This window comes from Loxodonta africana, chromosome 11 (assembly GCF_030014295.1).
Source record: "Loxodonta africana isolate mLoxAfr1 chromosome 11, mLoxAfr1.hap2, whole genome shotgun sequence".
NCBI classification, from domain to species: Eukaryota; Metazoa; Chordata; class Mammalia; order Proboscidea; family Elephantidae; genus Loxodonta; species Loxodonta africana.
Window position 1 is genome coordinate 20,014,195 of NC_087352.1, and position 22,241 is coordinate 20,036,435.

The 22,241-nt window shown below is 43.1% G+C and overlaps 1 protein-coding gene across 1 annotated transcript; it reads left to right on the plus strand.

The window, feature by feature from the left end:
* The first annotated feature begins 2,599 nt into the window (after positions 1-2,599).
* LOC100670312 (zinc finger protein 613) lies at positions 2,600-15,665 on the plus strand. The gene is given in 6 exon segments (XM_010586559.3): positions 2,600-3,442; positions 7,188-7,394; positions 8,505-8,631; positions 8,912-9,007; positions 12,278-13,880; positions 13,882-15,665. Coding segments are annotated over 5 exon segments (1,941 nt in total). The 5' UTR covers positions 2,600-3,442; positions 7,188-7,379; the 3' UTR covers positions 13,982-15,665.
* Positions 15,666-22,241: the final 6,576 nt, after the last annotated feature.

Below are 22,241 nucleotides of genomic sequence, written 5' to 3' on the forward strand. Positions count from 1 at the left end.
AGTAGCAGGGGCAGGGGTCTGGGGGCCATGGTTTCAGGGGATGTCTAGGTCAATTGGCATAACGAAGTATACTAAGAAAAGGTTCTGCATCCCCCTTTGGTGAATGGTGTCTGCGGTCTTAAAAGCTAGCAAGTGGCTGTCTTAAGATGTGTCAACTGGTCTCAACTCACCTGGAGTAAAGACAATGAAGAACACCAAAGACACAAGGAAAATACGAGCCCAAGAGAAAGACAGGGCCACATAAACCAGAGACTCCATCAGCCTGAGATCGGAAGAACTAGATGGTGCCCAGCTACTACCAATGATGGCCCGACAGGGAACACAAAAGAGAATCCCTGATGGAACAGGAGAAAAGTGGGATGCAGACCACAAATTCTAGTAAAAAGATTAGACTTAATGGTCTGACTGAAACTGGAGGGACCCCAGACGTCATGGCCTCTGGACTCTGTTAGCCCAAAAGTAAAATCATTCTCAAAGCCAACTCTTCAGGTAAAGAGTATACTGGACTATAAGACATAAAATGATACAGGTGAGGGGCATGCTTCTTAGCTCAAGCAGACACATGAGACAGGCAGCTCCTGTCTGGAAGTGAGATGAGAAGGCAGAGGAGGACAAGAGCTTGTTGAACAGACATGGGAAATACAGGGTGGAGAGAAGGAGTGTGCAGTCACATTGTAGGGAGAGCGACTAGGGTCACATAACAGTGTTTAATAGTGTATAAGTTTTTGTATGAGAAATACTTGAATTGTAAACTTTCACTTAAAGCACAATAAAAAAAAATGCAAAAAAGTAAATTAACATAGAATTTTAGCCTGTAGGTACATTGATGCATATAAGCTGTGCTTACAAAAAAATGTTTTTGTTGTTATATTTTTATAAACAATAAATTTCTACTGAAATGCTGCATAATAATTTTATAGACAGTCATTTTGGTGTCATCCCCTCTGACTGTCACCTGGTGTGGTCCGAATCCCCCCCCAACCCCTAATGACACCACTGCTTGGCTGCTAACGAAAAGATGGGCAATTCAAACCCACCAGCAGCTCCTCGGGAGAAAAGATGTGGTGATCTGCCCCGTAAAGATTTCAGCCTAGGAAACCCTTTGGGGCAGTCTACTTTGTCATACATAGGGTTGCTATGAGTCAGAATCGACTGGATGGCAATGGGTGTGAGTTGGAATCGACTTGACAGCACACAGTAACAACATTTTAATATAAAGAATATAGCAGACAACCATGAATCCTGTGCTCAGATTTAACACATTAACATTATGCCACATCTGCTTCAGACTTCTATCTCTCAACGAGATATTACACATACGGTTATAACAATCCCTACCCCCAACACACCAACCATTATTCTGATACTTTTCCCCCTGTAGATTGGCCTTGCCTCTTCTAGAATTACATATAAATGAAATCGTAAATTTGAATAATAGTACTCTGAACATTTGTGTACAAGTCTTTGTGAGAAAATATCTTTTCACTAATTTCAAGTAAATACCTAGGAGTGAGGCTGTTGCATCATAGGGTTCTCGGCTTTATTTTGCAATTCTCTTAAGTGTAGGAGACAAATAGCTTTGCAAGGCTTTTTATTATAATATTGCCAGGTGAAAATCCCAGGTTTTGCTCAGCATGACTTGTTACAGCCAATAAACAACAGGCTGAGGAGGGAGATCAAAAAAGACGCCTTTATTTCATTGTACAAGAAAAGGAGCAATTGGAGATTTTGCCTCCAAGACTGTTCGCAGGCAGCTTGGGGAGGTGGGTTTTTATAGAGAACATACAAGGAAACGTAAATTAATCACCAATATTCAGGATTGACCTTCACACAGGTGCTCAGAGCTTGGGGAAGACTATGCATTTTTTTAAGACAAGGGTTCAATCCCCCAGGATGGAGGAAGATGTTGATTTTCTTTCATTAGGATGTTAAGTGTCCACCCAGAGACGGGTTGAGGCCACCTATGGCCTGTTCTGTGGTTACCTTGTCAAGTACAATTTCAGAAGAATGTGCAGCTTACTCTGCTCAGTGTAGGAGGATAAGCCAGAGCAGGTGTTTCTTAGAAGGGTTGGGCCTGAGGCTGCTTATACTGATGATAATAAAATTTTCAGTTTTAGGCATTGCTTATGGATTTTTTCATGGAGTCTGCGAAACAACTCTTACATACACCAAACTCCACTCTGCACAGACATTTCCTTTTACCCATTCTTCCAATAGAGTTATAATTTTGGTTGGATCAAATTTAGTGTTTACATTATGCTAACCAAAGGGTTGTAACCAAAGGGTCAGCAGTTCAAATCCACCAGGCGCTCCTTGGGCAACTCTGTGGGGCAGTTCTACTCTGTCCTATAGGGTCGCTATGAGTCGGAATAGACTCCACGGCACTGGGGGTTATTATGCTTTATGCATATACTACTCGCAACTCAGCCAAGTAGTGTACTATGGTTACTTTTCCTTGCCCAACAGTTCTTCCTGGAATTGTCTTACTTATTCATTTCACAATTTAGACACCACCCCCACCACTTTATATTGGCTCCACCCCTGGTAGAAGAAAAACCTCCTTCCCTATGTAAAGAAAATCCCGCCTCTGTCACTGGATTCCCTCTAACCATTGGCTGATTAGTCCTCTCACCTTTACTGTCCTAAATCCTATCCCCAAAGGTAGCCTAGGCTCCTTCCCGTTACTGTTTTTTATTTCCCTTTAAGAGCGTGAACGCTATTCCTCTGCTGTCACAGCTTCTCCAAACCCTTTTCTGCCTTCAAAACTTTCTTCCTCCACGCCACATTCAGCCAGAGGGGTTCCTGGGGTATTTGCCTACCGTCCTGTTCGACGCCTTTCCCTCCCCTGAGAAAGCATTGAGAAAGCGGTTTCTTTTGTACGGACACGGAAACTTCAAAAATGGCCACGCCCACTGTGTCCTTTCCAGGTCTAATTTTGTACAAAGTAGATAAATAGAACGGCCATTTTTTCTCCCTACCCTACTGAGGTGGATGTAGCCCGCGCCCATGTTTGATTTGAGTAAGCGCGAACTTTCGAAAATTTGTGCAATTTGCGCGGCACCGTTAGTGAAACTTCCAGCCTCACGGCGAAGAGGTTAAGGTGCCATGAAATGGAGTAGTTTCGATGGCTTTTCATCGTTCCGGGCCATCTCTGACTAAAAAAAAAAAAAATCTGACTACTGGAGCAAAAACTGGCGCACTGCCTCTTGTACGTCAGTAGTGAAAGATGGCCGCCCCCAAGGAGCCAAGGCGAGGATGGCGCGGTCTTATTACCTCATTCGGAAATGCCGGAAATCCAATCGTCCTTGTTCCTCGACACACCTGGCGCTCTCGTCGGCCGCGGTAGACTGGATCCAAGAGTGAACAAGCGGCAGAGGTGGAAAAATTTCACGGAAGTGCGTGCAGTCTCCGGGAGGTCGCGGTGGGGTCACGAGGGAATCAGGTCAGTCGGTGGAACAGGCTAAGAGGGTAGGGTGAAACCATTGCATACCAAGTGGTGATTACCTGACGGGGATGTCTGTAGGTGGGGTGCTTTGAATTCTCGTGGTCACTGATTAAAGGTCTGTCGAAATCAGTGACTGAGAGTTCCATGATCTTTTCGGGTCACTCCGTAGGGGCACGGTGATTGAGAACTGGGGAACGGGTGGTGATTGTCAATGAAAGAGATGTCTGGATTAAATATGCGGTTCAGTGATGGAGGAGTCGAGGGTATGCTCAGCGTATGGGGGTGTCTCGTCCATCTTTCGGAGTTAGTACGAGGGAGGGATGTGAATAGCATTTGGGGGGACCCAGGGGTGTGTCAAGTGATTGAGAGGCTTGTGAGGGCTGAAGCTTTAGAGGTCCAGGGACCCTGGTTGGTGAGTGAGTTGAGACTCAAACTTTGGCTGCAAGCGAACGTTACATTCCCTCGCAGTCTTTCCAGACCAAATCGCTCTTCATGGACTGGTTTGAAAGTCTCTTGGTTTCCTACATTTCGCGTTCGTCTCATCCCCTAAGATATCAAAATTTTAAGGAAGATAAAAAATTAAACAAATCTAAAGTGGTAAGTTTTCCGTTAAATTGAAGATGAAGATTTTGTCCTTCCTGCAAGCTAACTGTGTAAATGTATGCGTAAACACAATTTCTTTATTTTGTATTCCTTTTCAGGTTCATTCGCACACAAATTAAAAAAGTAAACTAACATCTCCGTTACCTCAAATTCTGTTCTCCAATAATAACTTCTGTTAAAATTTTGATGTATTTCACTTTGAGTCTTGAATTTTCTTTGATTTTCATAATTCAGTTAAACTGCTGAAACCTTGGTATAAGTTATCCTTCTACTTTATTTCATATCATGAATTGTTAAAAAATTTTTTTTTCGGTTGGCAATAGTATGCTGCCAACAGGCAAACCCATGGCATTGTGACTGGAATCACACTAAATTTATGCATATATTTAGATAAATTTAAGTACTTTTTTCAAATTAGTTATTATTGGAGCCCTGGTAGAGCAGTGGTTAAGAGCTCAGCTGCTAACCGAAAAGTCGGCAGTTCAAATCCACCAGCCATTCCTTGGAAACCCTACCAAACAGTTCTACTCTGTCCTATAGGGTCACTATGAGTTGGAATGGTCTCAACAGGCAATGGATTTAGTAAGAATAGGCTATAAATATGCATTCACCTAAGGGTGTTTTTTTCCTGTTCCTCATCTCTACCCTGAAATTTTTTTTTCTGCAGTTGTAAATAGTGTTTTTTTTTTCTTTTTTTACACTTTTGGTGCTTTTCTTCTCTTCATCTAATATGTTATTACATAGAAGAGCAATTACTTTCAGAATATTTTCTTCTGATCACCTCACTGAACTCTTATTATAGCAAGCTTCTCCATTCCCCATTTATTATGAAAGTTTTCAAGCATATAGCATAGTTTAAAGAAACTTACAGTTGTATATCTGTATGGAAACCCAGGTGGTGTAGTGGTTAAGTGCTATGGCTGCTAACCAAAGGGTTGAGAGTTCAAATATGCCAGGCACTCCTTGAAAACTCTATGGGGCAGTTCTACTCTGTCCTATAGGGTCGCTGTGAGTTGGAATCAACTTGACGGCACTGGGTTTGGTTTTTTTTGGTGGCGTAGTGGTTAAGTGCTATGGCTGCAAACCAAAGGGTCGGCAGTTTAAATCCACCAGGCGCTCCTTGGAAACTCAATGGGGCAGTTCTGTTCTGTCCTGTAGGGTCGCTATGAGTCAGAATTGACTCAAGGGCACTGGGTTTGGTTTGTTGGTTTTATATGCCTACCATCAACATTTTAGCATTAATATTTTATTGTTTTCTTTATTATATATCTTACCGTATATATCACTTTTACCAGTCATTAAACCATCTTCTAAAATTTTTGATGCATTTCAAAGTTTGTGGTGCAGTATTAACATGGCCCTTCTAGACGTAGTCTTGTAACTCCCACCAAATGATTGGGTGGGACTATATAAATAAGGTGCTTATCACCCACCAGGGAATTGGATAGCTTGCTAATAATTCAAATAAGGTGCATATTTGTGAGGGGGATCATGCAAATAAGGTATATGGAACCCTAACAAGAGGATTGGTCAGTTTTACCATCCTACTAGGCTTAAAATGAGTCGTCCCAGAGGTGGAAAAGGGATAAAGAAGAAACAGGAGCAGAGCATGTCCTTTAGAACCAGTATCCCTGCGCTGAGAACCTGGTAGACCCAGGAGACAGAGAGTTATAACACTGGACGCAGCAAGAAGCAGTGGTAGAGAAACAGTGGCAGCAGAGGGAGCAGAACCAGGAGACCACCAGGAGATGGAGCAAGAAAACTGAGTGCCTTCAGGCAGGTGGCTTCCTGGCAGAGTGGGGTAGCTTTGGACACTTGTCAGTGGAACTAGGATTGCTGACTCATGGAGCTAGAGAGCTGAGTGCCTTTGGGCCAAGGCTTACTAGCTGAGTGAGATGTCCCCAGGTACTTGTTGGTGGAGCTAAAGAGTTCTGTAGCACTTGCCCAAGCAGGACAGAGGCCAGGCCGAGGGGCATAGGGCCAGAGAGAGGCCTGCCTGTGAGCATGGCTGAGAAGAGGCTGTTCTAACTGAAGAATTGTATCCTGAGTCATTTCTGATCCTGAATTATAACCTGTTACTTCCCTAATAAACCCCATAACTGTGAGTATGGTCTGTGAGTTCCATTGCAACAAATTATCGAATCCAGCAGCAAAGTAGAGAGTGCTGTGGGAGGGACAGCTGGTGTCAGAATTGGTAAAAAGGTTGGAGAGAGGAGATATGTCCGATGTCTGGCTCATAGGAATCAGCCTTGGGCTGTTGATCTTGATTCTCCTTCTCCTTTGTGAAGTTAGAGGAGGTCAGACACCTTTGCCATGCCATTTTTTACAATTTAACTGTTCTTTCCCCACTGAATGGTCTTGGTGCCCTTGTCAAAAATCATTTAACCAAGCAGAGAGTCCCTGATGGAGCGGGAGAAAAGGGGAGCGCAGAACTCAAATTTTAGTAAAAAGACCAGACTTAATGGTCTGACTGAGACTGGAGGAACCCCAGAAGACATGGCCCCTGGACTCTGTTAACCCAGAACTAAAACCATTCCCGAAGCCAACTCTTCAGACAAAGGATAGACTGGATTATAAGACATAAAAGGATACTCACGAGGAGTATGCTTCTTAGTTCAAGTAGATACAGGAGACTAGATGGGCAGCACCTGTCCAGAGGCAAGATGAAAAGGCAGAAAGGGATAGGAGCTGGTTGAGTGGACATGGGAAGTCGGGGGTGGAAAAGAGGAGTGTGCAGTCACATTATAGAGATAGCAACTAGGGTCACATAACAATGTGTGTATAAATTTTTATATGAGAAACTAACTTGAGCTGTAAACTTTCACCTAAAGCACAATTAAAAAAAAAAATCATTTGACCATAGAAATGTGAGCTTATTTCCTGACTCTCAATTTTATTCCAAAAGTGTATTAAATGGTTCCCAGGGACTGGGTGCTAGGAGAAGTGGGGAGTTCTTGCTGATAGGGTACTGCATTTCTCTTTGGGATGATGAAAGACTTATAGAAATAGATAGTAGAGCAACATGGTGAATGTAATTAATGTTACTGAATTGTACACTTAAAAATGGTTAAAATGGCAAACTTTTTGTTATATGTATTTTATCATAATAAAATTAAAAATGTATGTATTTACTTTTCAGCCCATGGGTCCTGGCTCCAGGAGCAAGATACATCAAGGAAAGTAAAGAGAAGGTTCCAGGACCTGTGGATCTTCATTTATGGGGGACACCCTTGACTGGAGGCAGAGGTCTCTAACCAGAAAATTAGGGCAATCAAGAGAGGCTAAAAACACACCATTCTGGTTACTGGCAATCTCATGATAACAGAGGAAAATGATCAGGAACCAGGTAACTTTTGGTTTGTTTTATTATTAATTTCACTCCATGATTGATTTGGAGAAAACTTTAAAAGTCAGTTGATTTAAATAGAAAAGTATTCATTGGTTAAGCAGGATTTATGGGGAAATAAAACTTACATACCCTCAACATCAAAGCAAAGTAGGATCAGGAATATATTGTTGTGGGGTTTACATTAATTTTACTCTCAGTTTCTGAGACCAAAAAAAAAACACTCAAACCCATTGCAGTTGAGTCAATTCTTGACTTATAGCAACCATGTAGGACAGAGTAGAACTGCCCATAGGGTTTCCAAGGAGCGGCTGGTGGATTTGAACTGCTGACCTTTTGCTTAGCAACCGACCTCTTAACCACTACACCACCAGGGCTCATCTTAGTTATCTATTGCTGCTATAACAGAAATACTACAAGTGGATGGCTTTAATAAACCGAAATTTATTTTCTCACAGTTTAGGAGGCTAGAAGTCCCAATTCAAGGTGCTGGCTCTAAGGGAAGGCTTTCTTTGTCTGTTGGCTCTGGAGGAAGATCCTTGGCTCTTTAGCTTATGCTTCCTGGTTCCTTGAAGATCTCCATGTGTGTTGGCATCTATCTTACCCCATCTCTGCTTCTAGCTTCCATCTTTAAGAGCTCAGCTAATAGTCGAAAGGTTGGCAGTTTGAACCTACCAGCCACACCACAGGAGAAAGATGGGGCAGTCTACTTCCATGAAGATTTACAACCTTGGAAACCCTGTGGGGCAGTTTTGCTCTGTCCTGTAGGGTCGCTATGAGTCAGAATTGACTCGACAGCAATGGATTTTATGTCTCAAAAGAGACCGACTCAAGATACACCCTATATTAATCCTGAAGACAGCCCATTCCCAAATGGGATTATAACCACAGGCATAGAAGTTAGGATTTACAACACATTTTTGGGGGACAGGTTGGCGGTTCAAATCCGCCAGCTGCTCCTTGGAAAACCCTGTGGGGCAGTTCTACTCTGTCCTGTAGGGTCACTGTGAGTTGGAATCGACTTGATGGCAGGAGGTTTTTATAATTCAGTCTATAACAGTATCAATAATAGAGAAACAATTCATATTAAGCAGAACCCTGTTATCACAGGAATCACTGACATTCAGTGATATAGCCGTGGAGTTCACCTGGGAGGAGTGGCAGCTCCTGAACCATGCTCAGAAGGACCTGTTCCAGGACGTGATGTTGGAGAACTATAACAACCTGGTGTCAGTGGGTGAGGACAGCTCTCCTGTGTCACTCAGAATGTCCTGTCAGTGACCTTTCCTTTCTCAGTTTTTGAAAGCTTTGGAGTATATGTAATGTTTTAAAATGGTAGCTTCTCAGTCCTCTCTGCGGCCCCAGATAAGAGGGTATAATGTGCCCTCTCCTGAGACAAAAGCCTTTATTTTGCAGACATGTAGATTACATAGTTCCAAAAATACAACATTCTCCCATGTTGACAGAGTACAGCCCAGTTTGGTGAGCCTAAGTCTTCTGTCATTTCCCATGAACAGGGTTTCAAGCTGGCAAACCAGATGCACTCTCCAAGTTGGAACGAGGGAAGGAACCATGGGCAGTAGAAGATGAAGTCCAAAGGCGAACTTGTTCAGGTGAGTAATGAGAACTGACAAGGTGGGTGGTCAAGGAAGTCGTATTCTAATCCTTTAGAGAAGGTGTCCTAGCCGTGAGGGTATCTGAAGATACACAAACGATGTCTTCATGGATCCCTCTCCTCTTACAAAAGCTCTTTTTCTTTTAGATATGTAGAGGAAAATATGCCCTTTTATCTCTTTTTAGATTTCATCCCTGCTTATTGCATCTGTTGTTGTTGAGTAGATTCCAACCCATGGCAAGCCCATGTGTACAAGTAGAACTGCTCCATAGGGTTTTCAGAAGCAGGTCACCAGACCTGTTTTTTTTGAGGAACCTCTGAGTGGGTTCGAACCACCAACCTTTCAGCTAGCAGTTGAGTGCCTAACCATTTGTGCCACCAGGGCTCCTTTTTGCATCTAGGCCTTATTGATTTTTCTCCCCTGGGTTTCTTCTTCCTAGATTCTGAAATTTTATCATTCCTTGTTCCCTGTTGGAGTATCACTGCCTCTTCCTTCTTCCTCAATTTCTGTGAAATTCCACCTTCTATGCCTCTCTTCAAAGAGACATTGTTTATTTCAGCATTCTCTTCTGACTACTGTACTTTTTCCTTCCATTGGCTAGTTTGATTTCCTTTCCTAATATTCAACCCTGTGTTGGAGACTGTGCCCTCCACAGGAATCTGTTTTATTGCTGTGCATTTATCTAGTCCTTAGCTTCTCTTTTTCCTCCATGAGGTTCTCTAAAGATTGTTTTCCATTTTTTTTTGCTCTGTTCTTATATACCTCAAAAATTTCCTTCATGTTAATAAGCTCTTTTTCTCTGGAAACTCATAAATTAGTATCTCCCTTAACCAACACGTTTGTAACATGTGTATTATCCGCCTCTATGGCAGCTTCCCGACGCATCCCCACTTCCCTGTGGGAAGAACTAGAATCATCTTCCTTTTGAGAAAACCTATTCCCTCCAGCCTTTTAAAAATGTAGCCCCTTTTCTATTATTGTACATCATATATCCTGGCCACCATAGAGTTACCTGGAAACTTCCTTTCCTCTTCAGATCCGTTACTTGAAGTCTTTGCTGTTCCTGTTGATTTTTTTTTAATTTCTCCTTCTTAGTTCCCAGGCCAAAGCAGATCGTGAAACCCTATGCCTGCTTTGCTTTAATTCCTTTGTTGTTATTAGGTGCCATTGAGTCAGTTTTGACTCATAGTGACCCCAAGTGATACAGAGTAGAACTGCCCCACAGGGTTTTCTAGAGTATAATCTTTACAGGAGGAGATCTTCAGGTTTTATCCCACAGAGTCACTGGGTAGGTTCAAACTGCCAGTCTTTCACTTAGTAGCTGTAACAATGACATGGTAGGGGTGTCTGACCGCCTCTAACTTCACAAGGGGTAAAGAGAATCAAGATCAACAGCCCAAGGCTGATTCCTAGGAGGTGGAGGTCAAACATACCTCCACCCTCCAACCTTTTTCTCAATTCTGACTCTAAACCGTCCCACCCATGACACTCTCTACTTCTCTCCTGGCTTCAATAATTCATTGCAGTAGCCACACAGAGCTCACAAATAATACTCACGATTATGGGGTTTATTAGGGAAGTAACAGGTTACAATTCAGGTTCAGGAATGCACAGGATACAGTTCTTCCATCAGGACAGCTGCTTCTCAGTTGTGCCACAGGCATGCCTCTCTCTGGGTCTTCAGCCTCTGCCCTGCTCAGGCAAGTGTTACAGAGCTCTTTTAGCTCTGCTAGCAAGGGCCCGAAGTCACCCCACTCCACCAGTAAGCCTCAGCGTGAAGGCAGTCAGCTCTGCTGATCTGTGGGTTGGTGAGCCTAGCTCTGCCACCAAGTGCCCAGAAGTACCCTGCTCCGCCAGGAAGCCCTCTGCCCAAAGGTGCTCAGCTTTTTCTCCCTGTGGGCCAGGAAGCCCACTGTGACCTCTCCTGCCGATTTCCTGCCAGTCTTCTGGTTCTGCTGCCTCTTCTGTCTTTCATGTTACAGCTCCTCTCTCTCTCTCTTTCAGTCTCCTGTTAAACCTAGCAAGATGGCAAAACTGACCAATCCCCTAGTTAGGGTTCCATGTACCTTATTTGTATGGTCCAACCCCCACAAAGGTGCCATACACCTTGTTTATATTATTAGCAAGCTATCCAATCCCCTTGGTGGGCTATAAGCACCTCGTTTGCATAGCCCGTCATTTGGTGAGAGTTACAAAGACTATGGCTAGAAGGGCCATATTAAGTAATTCACTGTGCTGCAGTAGCCAAACACTTAACCATTGCACCACCAAGCTCCTTAATTCCTTTCTATACAGGTAGTCCCCAATTTACAATGTGTTCAAGTTACAACCCGCCGTTTTTTTTTTTGTACATTTTATTGTTAGTAATATGTACTACATTCAGTGTTGCAGCGTGTAATATCATTCTCAGATGTTCACTTGCAGGTGTTCAATGTTATGATTTATTTATACAGATACTGATAATAAAAGGCAATAATAAAACTAAAAAAAATGAGGTATTTGATTTATGTCAGCTGACTTACAATATCCTAACGGAACCCCATCCCGAGTCTGGGACTACCTGTAATTGTTGATTCTTATCATTCTTGAACTTCATCTTAACTGATATTGCTGGATTCATTCCTGTAGAACTTTCCTTTTCTTTATCATATTCCGATGACATCATGTCCCGGTTAATCATATTACCTGTGGTATATGATGGAAATTTGTCTTCTGTCAAGGAGCTACATGATGTGGCATCATCTTGGCATCGTTTTCTTAACTTCTTTGACCTGGGTGGAGGAGGTGAGTCTTGGTCAGTTTCTGAATATATTTATAAAGGAGGGCAGATGGTCTGATGGGCTTTGCCATGGAAGTAGATGTGAGAGTACTTGGGAGTATGTAGCAAGGTGTGTATATAAGTTTTTATGTGAGAGACTGACTTAATTTATAAACTTTCACTTAAAGCACAATAAAAATTATTAAAAAAGTCCAGTCTACACGAAGCCATTTGTGAAGTAGTAGTCTATCCATGCTCATGGAACTTAACCAGTTGCCGTAGAGTGAATTCTGATTCGTGGTAACCCCATGTGTGCCAGAGTAGAACTGTGCTCCGTAGGGTTTTCAATGAATAATTTTTTGGAAATAGATCATGAGGCCTTTCTCCCAAGGCACTTCAGGGTGGACTCAAACCTCCAACCTTTCAGCTAGCAGCTGAGCACATTATCTCTTTGCAGCACCCAGGATCTCCATGCTCATGGAAGACTTCATTTTTCTTTTCTTTTCTAGAAATGGAGAAAGTTGATGATTATCAGCAGGGGCACTTGCAAAACCAAAGATGTCTGAAGAGAGTGGAACACTGCCAGGAACATAATGTATTTGGAAATATTGTTCATCAGAGGAAAAGCCATTTTCCTTTAAGGCAAAATCATGATATATTTGGCTTATGTGGGAAGACATTCAAATCAAATTTATGTTTAGTCAACCAGAGCAGAAGCTTTGAAATAAAGGACCCTCGTGAAGCTAATGGAGCTGGGAAATCCATTTTCCATACTAAACATGAACAATTTCATCCTGAAATTAAATTTCCTGAATGCAGAAAACCCATGAACACAAAGTCACAATTTGTTAAGCGTCAAAGAACTCACAAAATTGATAAACCACATGTATGCAGTGAATGTGGGAAAGCCTTCATCAAGAAGTCTCGCCTCATTGATCATCTGAGAGTTCATACAGGCGAGAAACCTCATGGGTGCAGCATATGTGGGAAAGCATTTGCCAGGAAGTCCAGGCTCACTGAACATCAGAAAATTCATATAAGAGAGAAACATTATGCGTGCACTGAATGCGACAAAGCCTTCCCCAAGAGATCACAGTTAATTAGTCATCAGAAAACTCATACAGGAGAGAAACCGTATGTGTGTAATGAGTGTGGAAAAGACTTCGTCAAGAAGTCTCGTCTCATTAACCACCAGAGAGTTCACACAGGAGAGAAACCTCATGGATGCAGTATATGTGAGAAAGCATTCGCCAGAAAGTCCAGGCTCATTGAACACCAGAGAACTCACACAGGAGAGAAACCATATGAATGCACAGAATGTGACAAAGCGTTCCGATGGAAATCACAGCTCAATGCACATCAGAAAACTCATACTGGAGAGAAATCTTACATATGCAGTGATTGTGGAAAGGGCTTCATTCAAAAGGGCAATCTCATTGTACATCACCGAACTCATACTGGAGAGAAACCTTATATATGCAATGAATGTGGAAAAGGCTTCATCCAGAAGGGCAATCTTCTTATACATCAACGAACTCATACTGGAGAGAAACCCTATGTATGCAGCGAATGTGGGAAAGGCTTCAGCCAGAAGACCTGCCTCATATCTCATCAGAGGTTTCACACAGGAAGAACTCCCTTTGTATGCACTGAATGTGGAAAATCCTGCTCACACAAGTCAGGTCTCATTAACCATCAGAGAATTCACACAGGAGAGAAACCCTATGTATGCAGTGACTGTGGGAAAGCTTTTAGAGATAAGTCGTGCCTCAATAGACATCGGAGAACTCATACAGGAGAGAAACCTTATGGATGCTCTGATTGTGGGAAAGCTTTCTCCCACTTGTCATGCCTTGTTTATCACAAAGGAATGCTGCATGCAAGAGAGAAATGTGTCAGTTCAGTCAAGGTGGAAAATTCTTTCTCAAAGAGTCATACCTCCTCACATACAAGTGATCTCATTCAGGAGAAAAACCCTGTTAATACAGTGACAGTGCAGATATCTTCTGTGGTAGCTCAGACGTCATTAAACATCAGTGGGCTCCTAGCAGATAAGAATGTAGCCCTTTTGGGACAGCCTCTTGCCAGATGTTCACCCTCAGAAGATAATACAGTTTGTACAGGAGAGAGACCTTATGAATGCAGTGACTGTGGTAGTGCCTTCAGAGATCAGTTACATCACATTTTATGTCGTAAAAAATACACAGGAATAAACTGTGATACATTCAAACTGGAAAAGCCTTGAGTAAAGCCTACCTCGTATGTGGTTGATAAGTGCACACTAAGAGAAACCATATGAATACAGAGACTGATTGTGGGAAGATAAAGCCCATCATCAGTGATCATCATAGATCATCAGTGAGCTCATAGTAGGAAGATTTATAATGACCATGGAAAAGCCCCTGCCCAGAAATAAGACTTCAGTAGATATCAGAGAAACGCACAGGAGAGAAACTCTTGGAAGGTTGTGAATATGGCCGGGTTGTCCATAGTTCATTCTGTCTCATCAATTTTCAGAAGAAATTATACAGAAATGAAACTCTGAGCACATTAACTGGAACATCTTCAGCAAAATATCAGAGAACTCATGAAGGAGAGGAGCTCTGTGAAAATGATGAATGTTCTGGAGATTTCTGTCACAAGTTTAACCTCATTATACATCAGCTAATACACATGATGTTCATTTTAGAACAATATACATTGAATCACGCTCCTAGATGCCATGTCAGTGACTACTGTAATTCAAAGGAGGCAGTCTGTGTTTCACATCACTGGTTAAAGCTTTAGCATATAAAATGATCCCCCCAACTTCCTTTTTTTGAATGAATCTTCTGTGCCCACTATGATGCGATAGATCACTTTTATATGGCCGCTCTTGCCATGGTCTTGTAACTCCCACCAAATGATTGGGTTGTTGTTGTTAGGTGGTATTAGGTGGGTTCTGACACATAGCGACCCTGTGTACAACAGAACGAGACACTGCCCAGTCCTGCACCATTCTCAGTTGTTGCTGTTTGAGACCATTGTTGCAGCCACTGTGTCAATCCATCTCATCGAGGGTCTTCTTTTTTGCTCTCTACCAAGTATGATGTCTTCTAGGGACCAGTCCCTCCTGAGAACATGTCCAGAGTACATAAGACGAAGTCTTGTCATCCTTGCTTCTAAGCATTCTATAAGTACTTCTTCCAAGACAGATTTTTCATTCTTCTGGCAGTCCGTGGTATATTCAATATTCAATACCCTTGGGGGTTTGGGACTGTGCAAATAAGGTGTATGGAACCATAATGAGGGGATCGGTCAGTTTTGCCATCCTGCTAGGCTTAAAAAGACCGCCAGTCTCAGAGCAGGAGGGACCTCACTACCACCAAGAAGAAGAAAAGGGAGCAATGCATGTCCTTCAGACCCGGGGTCCCTATAATGAGAACCTCCTAGACCCAGAAAATAGAGAGCCGTAACACTGGAGACAGCACAAGATGGTGAGAAGCAGTGGCAGAGACACAGCGGCAGAACCAGCCCGTGGAGTAAGGCAGCTACAGTGGGCAAGAGAGCTGAGTGCCTTTGGACAGGAGGCTTATCGGCGGCATGGGGTGCTTCTGGGCACCTGTCAGGGGAACTAGGCTTGCTGACCCATGAAGCGAGAGCTGAGCGCCTTTGGGCTGAGGCTTATTGGTGGAGTGGGTTACCCCCAGGCACTTACTGGCAGAGCTAAAGAGCTTTGTAACACTTGCCTGAGCTGGGCAGGGGTCAGGCTGAGAGGCTGAGGGCCAGAGACAGGCCTGCCTGGAGGCACTGCTGAGAAGCTATACTGATTGAAGAATGGTATCCTGAGGCATTTCTGATCCTGAATTGTAACCCATTACTTCCCTAATAAACCCCATAACTGGGAGTATGGTCTCTGAGTTCCATGTGGCCATTGTAGCGAATTATTGAACCGAGCAGAGAAGTAGAGAGTGCCATGGGCATGTCAGAATTGATGAATGTCTGGAGAGAGGAGGCATGTCTGACCTCCACCTCACAGGAATCAGCCTTGGGCTGATGTTGATGGTGATTGTCCTCACCCCTCCCCAGGCTAGGCAAGGTCTGACGCCACACTGCCATTTTTACACCCACCCAGGATCGTTACATGATTAGCTCTTTATTTCTTTGCCTCCTGGTTTTTTCAGTTGCTATTTCAGACTTCTGAAGTCCTTCAAAAGGAAACTGAGTATGTATTTAATTCATTAATGTAACTTAATGTGTTTGGATGTGTTTATAAATAGCACCCAGGGGAAACACAGCTCGAAAATTTAAGATGGCACCCATCCTAACCTGTGGTTTGTCTCATTGTTGGTACCACCACTCTGAAATTTTTTTTTATCAACCATATCGTTTACCTGGTGCTGTTGTAGGAACTGTAGATGATGACCATGACAAAGTTGCTACTCTCTTTGAGCTACCATTCTGTTAGGTGAGTTATATGCATATAGCATTTTTCCGTCCAGCAAATGAAGCTGAGGATGTATATGGTTACATTAATTGACAGGGATATACGGCACTGGGTTGGGTTATACAGCATAAGGATCAAAGTATTTGTGTTTAGAATGAGGGTAGACTTCAGAAGTCCTAAACATGTCACACAATTTTTTGTTCATGAGCCATGTTCTTACTTGGAAGAAAACTTAATGTTGCTTACATAAACCAGTGTATAAGTTTTTTTTTTTAAGTTTGTCTTCTCAAGCAGATTATAAATTCCTTGAGTTTATATGTAATTGTATATTTCCCATCACATTAGCAAAATAGAAAAAAAATTTACATCGATTTGGAATATGAATGAAGTGGAATGAATGACTTAATGGTCTAGTCAGTCACATCTTTTCATTCAAGGGAAGGAATCATTGGAAAGAAAAAAATCAGTATCATTAAAAAAAAATGAATTATTTCATGTCTGTCAGAATATATAAGGGGCATATCAGAGAAGTCATAGGAATAAGCCAAACTAAAAATCGTCATGCATTACTTAATGGCCACGATATGTTTTGTGAAATACAATGTTCTGTTATTTGGACATCGTTCGAACACCATATTATATACAAGCATTCTCTGTACAATCTGTAGTTATGAACCAACCCGCATGCAGCCTATCGGATTAAAACTTTATGGGAGCCTACTGGACAAAGCCTGAGAGCTGTATCCACTGAATACAGGAGCCAGGCTTGCTGGGTGTGTGGCTGTGAGCCAGATGGGGGCTGCATTAGCAGCTGGACTGGGACTTTGTGCATGACTAGGCTGGGGGGCGGGGGGCAGGGCACACAAGGAGCATGGAGAACTGGAAGCATGGCTGGTGGTAGTGGCCCTAACTGCCACTGCCCCCATTGTATGACTGCTTCCTGATCACGTGCAGTCGCTGCTGCTACCTGGAGCCAGGAGCTCCCTAGCACACCAGGGCTGGCCAAAACCCTGCCAGTGCCCACGATAGGAGCAGAGGCTCCGAGGCAGGTGCTGTCCTGTGCTGGGAGTGAACGGCTCTGATGGGTGGGTAAATGAAGCCAGGAGGGTGAGGCAGAGGAGGAGGAGCTGTGGGGATAGGGATGTGCCCTGGAATCCCGTTGCTCATTCAGTCTGGGGGTTTGGGGTCTTTAAAACCATTAGGGGGAAATAGTAAAGGAGAACTGATTTCCTTTTTTAAAAAAAACCTTATGGGACCATGGACATATATGCGGTCAGACGTTTCCTAAACAGACATTATGTGCACATGAGTACTGAGAATCATGGCCTAGCCAAGTTGACACATAACATTAACCATCACAGTCTACCCTTTGTCAACTTGGCACCTGTACACATCTCCTCAAACCATATATAATATCTAAATAAAGACACTTATAAAGTCATACTTGCACCTAACATGATACAACTAACATGCGTACAACGGAAAACAGCAGCTCCATTTACATCTTATATTTTGTTAGTAATGGATAAAGGAGGAAAGAAAAAACAACAAAAACCTGTATACACACATACACGTATAATAAAACAAGGAAGAAATACTCATAACAATTACAGTTCTCTTTTCTACAACTGGTCGCACGGTTGTAACGGTATTTAGAACTATCTTTTCCACTACCATTTTCTCTTTGCCCTCAGCAAGTACCTCACCTGGTGGTAGTTCTTTGCCCAAACCTTTATTTCTGAAGGGTCTGAGCCGTTAGTAGTCATGTCAGAATTGGGTTGCTGTAGTTTTCCATTGACTTTAATCACAGGGTATGGTAGTACTAAGAGATGCCCTAAGGGATTGCCTGTATTCTAGCCATATTCTTCTTTACCTCCATTATGTAATATCAACCTGATTCCCCTTGTTAATCAGAATCAATTACTGGCCAATATGGTAACTCCCTTCTTTGCCTATTGATCCAGAGACATGAGGAGCCCTAAGTGGCCACGCGACATGCTTAACTTCCAGTTCAGTGAAATCAGTGTTGTGTGGGAGCATTCCTTTCTTTGGAACTAAGACCTCTAGACCCAGAGAGCATAGAATCATGAGGACAGGAGGCAAAAATTTTGCAAGTGAGCCACTAGGGGTAATAATGAGTGGCACCACTCTTATTTCCACCCATTGATTCCTGAAACTGTGAATCCTGGCTATGGGAAAAACAGCACCACAGATAGGGAGCATGGTAAAGCCAGTGAATTCCATGAGAATGGGCCCATTGCTACACTTCATTGGCTGTGAAGTGAATCCCTTGATCCAAGGCAATTCTGTGTGGGATATGATGATGGTGGATAAGGCATTCTTTAAGTCCACAGATGGTAGTTTTGACAGAAGCATTGCATGCATGGTAGGCAAATTCATGGAGAGAAAGGCCACACAAAAACAATTCATTGCACCGCAAACCACACCTCCAGGGAAACTCCCCTTCCATCAGATCACAAAATGGATAATTACATAATACTGAGAATCATGGCCTAGCCAAGTGGACATATAACATTAACCATCACAAGAGGTAACCACACATGTGCATTGGTATGTGGACATTGGTATTCTCAGAGATTGCCCCTGCTATTCGATCTCAAAACTATTCTCACCTAGAACCACCTTGTTGTTGTTAGTTACTACACAGTTGTAAAAACGGTGTAGAGACAGCGTCTGACCTCCTCTAACTTTACAAGGGGGGAAAGAATCAAGATCAGGAGCCCAAGGCTGATTCCTATGAGGCGGAGGTCAGACATCTCTCCTCTCTCTGCCATCTTCACCAATTCTGACACCAGCTATTCCTCCCACCCGTTCCCGTTTCCGTCAAGTCCATTTCCACAGCACTCTCTAATTCTCTGTGGGTTCAACAATTCATTGCCATGGCCACATAGAACTTACAGACAATACAATTATGGGATTTATTAGGGAAGTAACAGGTTACAATTCAGGTTCAGGATACAGTTTTTCTGTAGGACTGGCACTTCCCAGCTGTACTCACAGGCACGTCCCTCTCTGGTCCCTCAGCCTCTGCCCTGCTCAGAAAAGTGTTATAAAGCTCTTTTAGCTCTGCCAATAAGTACCCAGAGGCACCCCACTCTGCCAGTAAGCCTCGGCCTGAAGGTGCTCAGCTTTTGCTCTGTGGATCAGCAAACCTAGCTCCACCAAGTGCCTGGGGGCACCCTACTCCACCAGCAAGCCCCCTGCCCAGAAGCACTCAGCTTTCTTGCTCCATGGGCCAGGAAACCCACAACACCATCTCATGCTGCCAGTCTCTCCTGCTGCTGTTTCTCTGCCATTACTTCTCTGCCACCGCTTCTTGTGATCTTCCATGTTACAGCTCTCTCTCTCTCACTGTCTTTCTCTGTCTCCTGATTCCAAGAGCTTCTCAGTGCAGGATCCCAGGTCCAAAGGACCCGCTCTGCTCTTGGCTCTCCCTTCCTTGGTGGTGGTGGGAGTCTCTCTCTGCTCTGGAATTGGTTCTCTTTTAAGCCTAGTGGAATGGTAAAACTGACCAATTCCCTTGGTGGGCCACAATTATCTTATTTGCATAGTCCCACCCAATCATTTGGGTGGGAGTTACAAGACCATAGTGAGAAAGGCTACATAAAAACGATCCATTGCACCACATTAGATAATTGAGAAGAGGTGCATTTCATGATTTGTGATTTACAAGTGTAAAAATGGCATGGCAGCAGCATCTGACCTCTAACTTCACAAGGGGAGAGGAGAATCAAAATCAAAACCAACAACCTGAAGCTGATTCCTATGAGGCAGAGGTCAGATATGCCTTCTCTCTTCAAACTTTTTACCGATTCTGACATGAACCATCCCTCCCACGAGATGCTTCTCTGCTGCGTTCAATAATTTGTTGCAATGGCCATACAAAACTCACAAGCCATACTCACAGTTATGGGGTTTATTAGGGAATAACAGGTTACAATTCAGGTTCAGGAATGCTCAGGGTACAGTTCTTCAATCAGGACAGCCTCTTATCAGCTGTGTCTGCAAACAGGCATCTCTCTAGCCCCTCGTCCTCTGCCATGTTTGGCCAAGTGTTACAAAGCTCTTTTAGCTCTGCTGATAAGTGCCGAGAGGTGCCCCACCCCACCAGTAAGCCTCAGCCTGAAGGCACTCAGCTCTAGCTCCGTGGGTTGCCAAACCTAGCTTCATTAAGTGTCCACTGGCACCCCACTCTACCAGGAAGCCTTCTACCCAAAGGTGCTCAGATTTCTTGCTCTGTGGGCCGGGAAGCCCACTGCACCGTCTTCTGCCTGTCTGCTGGTCTCTTGGTTCTGCTGCCAATTCACACCGTCTTTCTGGTGTTCAGGAAAGAAAGAAAAGACCTAACTGGATGTCAGAAAAGACTCTGAAACTTGCTCTTGAATGTAAAGTAGCTAAAGCAAAAGGAAAAAATGATGAAATAAAAGAGCTGACAGAAGATTTCAAAGGGCAGCTCAAGAAGACAAAGTATTATTATGACATGTGCAAAGACCTGGAGATAGAAAACCAAAAGGGAAGAACACGCTCAGCATTTCTCAAGCTGAAAGAACTGAAGATTCAAGCCTTTAGTTGCAATAGTGAAGGATTCTATGGGGAAAATATCAAACAATGAAGGAAGCATTAAAAGAACACAGAAGGAATACACAGAGTCACTATACCAAAAAGAACTGGTCGATGTTCAACCATTTCAGGAAGTAACGTATGATCAGGAACCAGTGGTACTGAAGGAAGAAGTCCAAGCTGCACTGAAGGCATGGACGAAAAGTAAGCCTCTGGGAAATGACAGAATATCAATTGAGATGTTTCAACAAATGGATGCAGCGCTGGAAGTGCTCACTTATCTATGCCAAGAAATATGGAAGACAGCTTCCTGGCCAACTGACTGGAAGAGATCCATATTTATGCCTATTCCCAAGAAAGGTGATCCAACCGAATGCGGAAATCATCAAATAATATCACATGGAAGTAAGATTTTGGTGAAGATCATTCAAAATCGGCTGCAGCAGTATATCGACAGGGAACTGCCAGAAATTCAAGCCAGATTTAGAAGAGGACGTGGAACCAGGGATATCATTGCTGATGTCACATGAATCCTGGCTGAAAGCAGAGAATACCAGAAAGATATTTACCTGTGTTTTATTGACAATGCTAAGGCATTCAATTATGTGGATCATAATGAATTATGGATAACATTGTGGAGAATGGGAATTCTGGAACACTTAATTGTGCTCATAAGGAATCTGTACATGGATCAAGAAGCAGTCATTCAAACAGAACAAAGGGATACTGCATGGTTTAAAGTCAGGATAGGTGTGCATTAGGGTTGTATCCTTTCACCATACCTATTCAGTCTATATGCTAAACAAATAATCTGAGAAGCTGGACTCTATGAAGAACAGGGCCATCAAGATTGGAGGAAGACTCATTAAGAACCTACATTATGCAGATGACACAACCTTGCTTGCTGAAAGTGAAAAGAACTTGAAGCACTTACTGATGAAGATCAAAGACCACAGCCTTCAATATGGATTACACCTCAACATAAAACAAAAGTCCTTACCAATAAGCAACATCATGATAAACAGGGAAAAGATTGAAGTTGTCAAGGATTTCATTTTACTTGGATCCACAATCAACACCCATGGAAGCAGCAGTCAAGAAATCAAAAGACGCATTGCATTGGGCAAATCCGCTGCAAAAGGCCTCTCTAAAGTGTTGAAAAGCAAAGATGTCACCTTAAGGACTAAGGTGCACCTGACCCAGGTCGTGGTGTTTTCAATCGCCTTATATGCAAGAAGCTGGAGAGTGAATTAGGAAGACCAAAGAATTGACGCCTATGAATTGTGTTGGTGAAGAATATTGAATACACCACGGACTGCCTAAAGAATGAACAAATAAGTCTTGGAAGAAGTGCACCAGAATGCCCTTTAGAAGCAAGGATGGCGAGACTATTTCTCACATACTTTGGACATGTTATCAGGAGAGATCAGTCCCTGGAGAAGGACATCATTCTTAGTAGAGAGTCA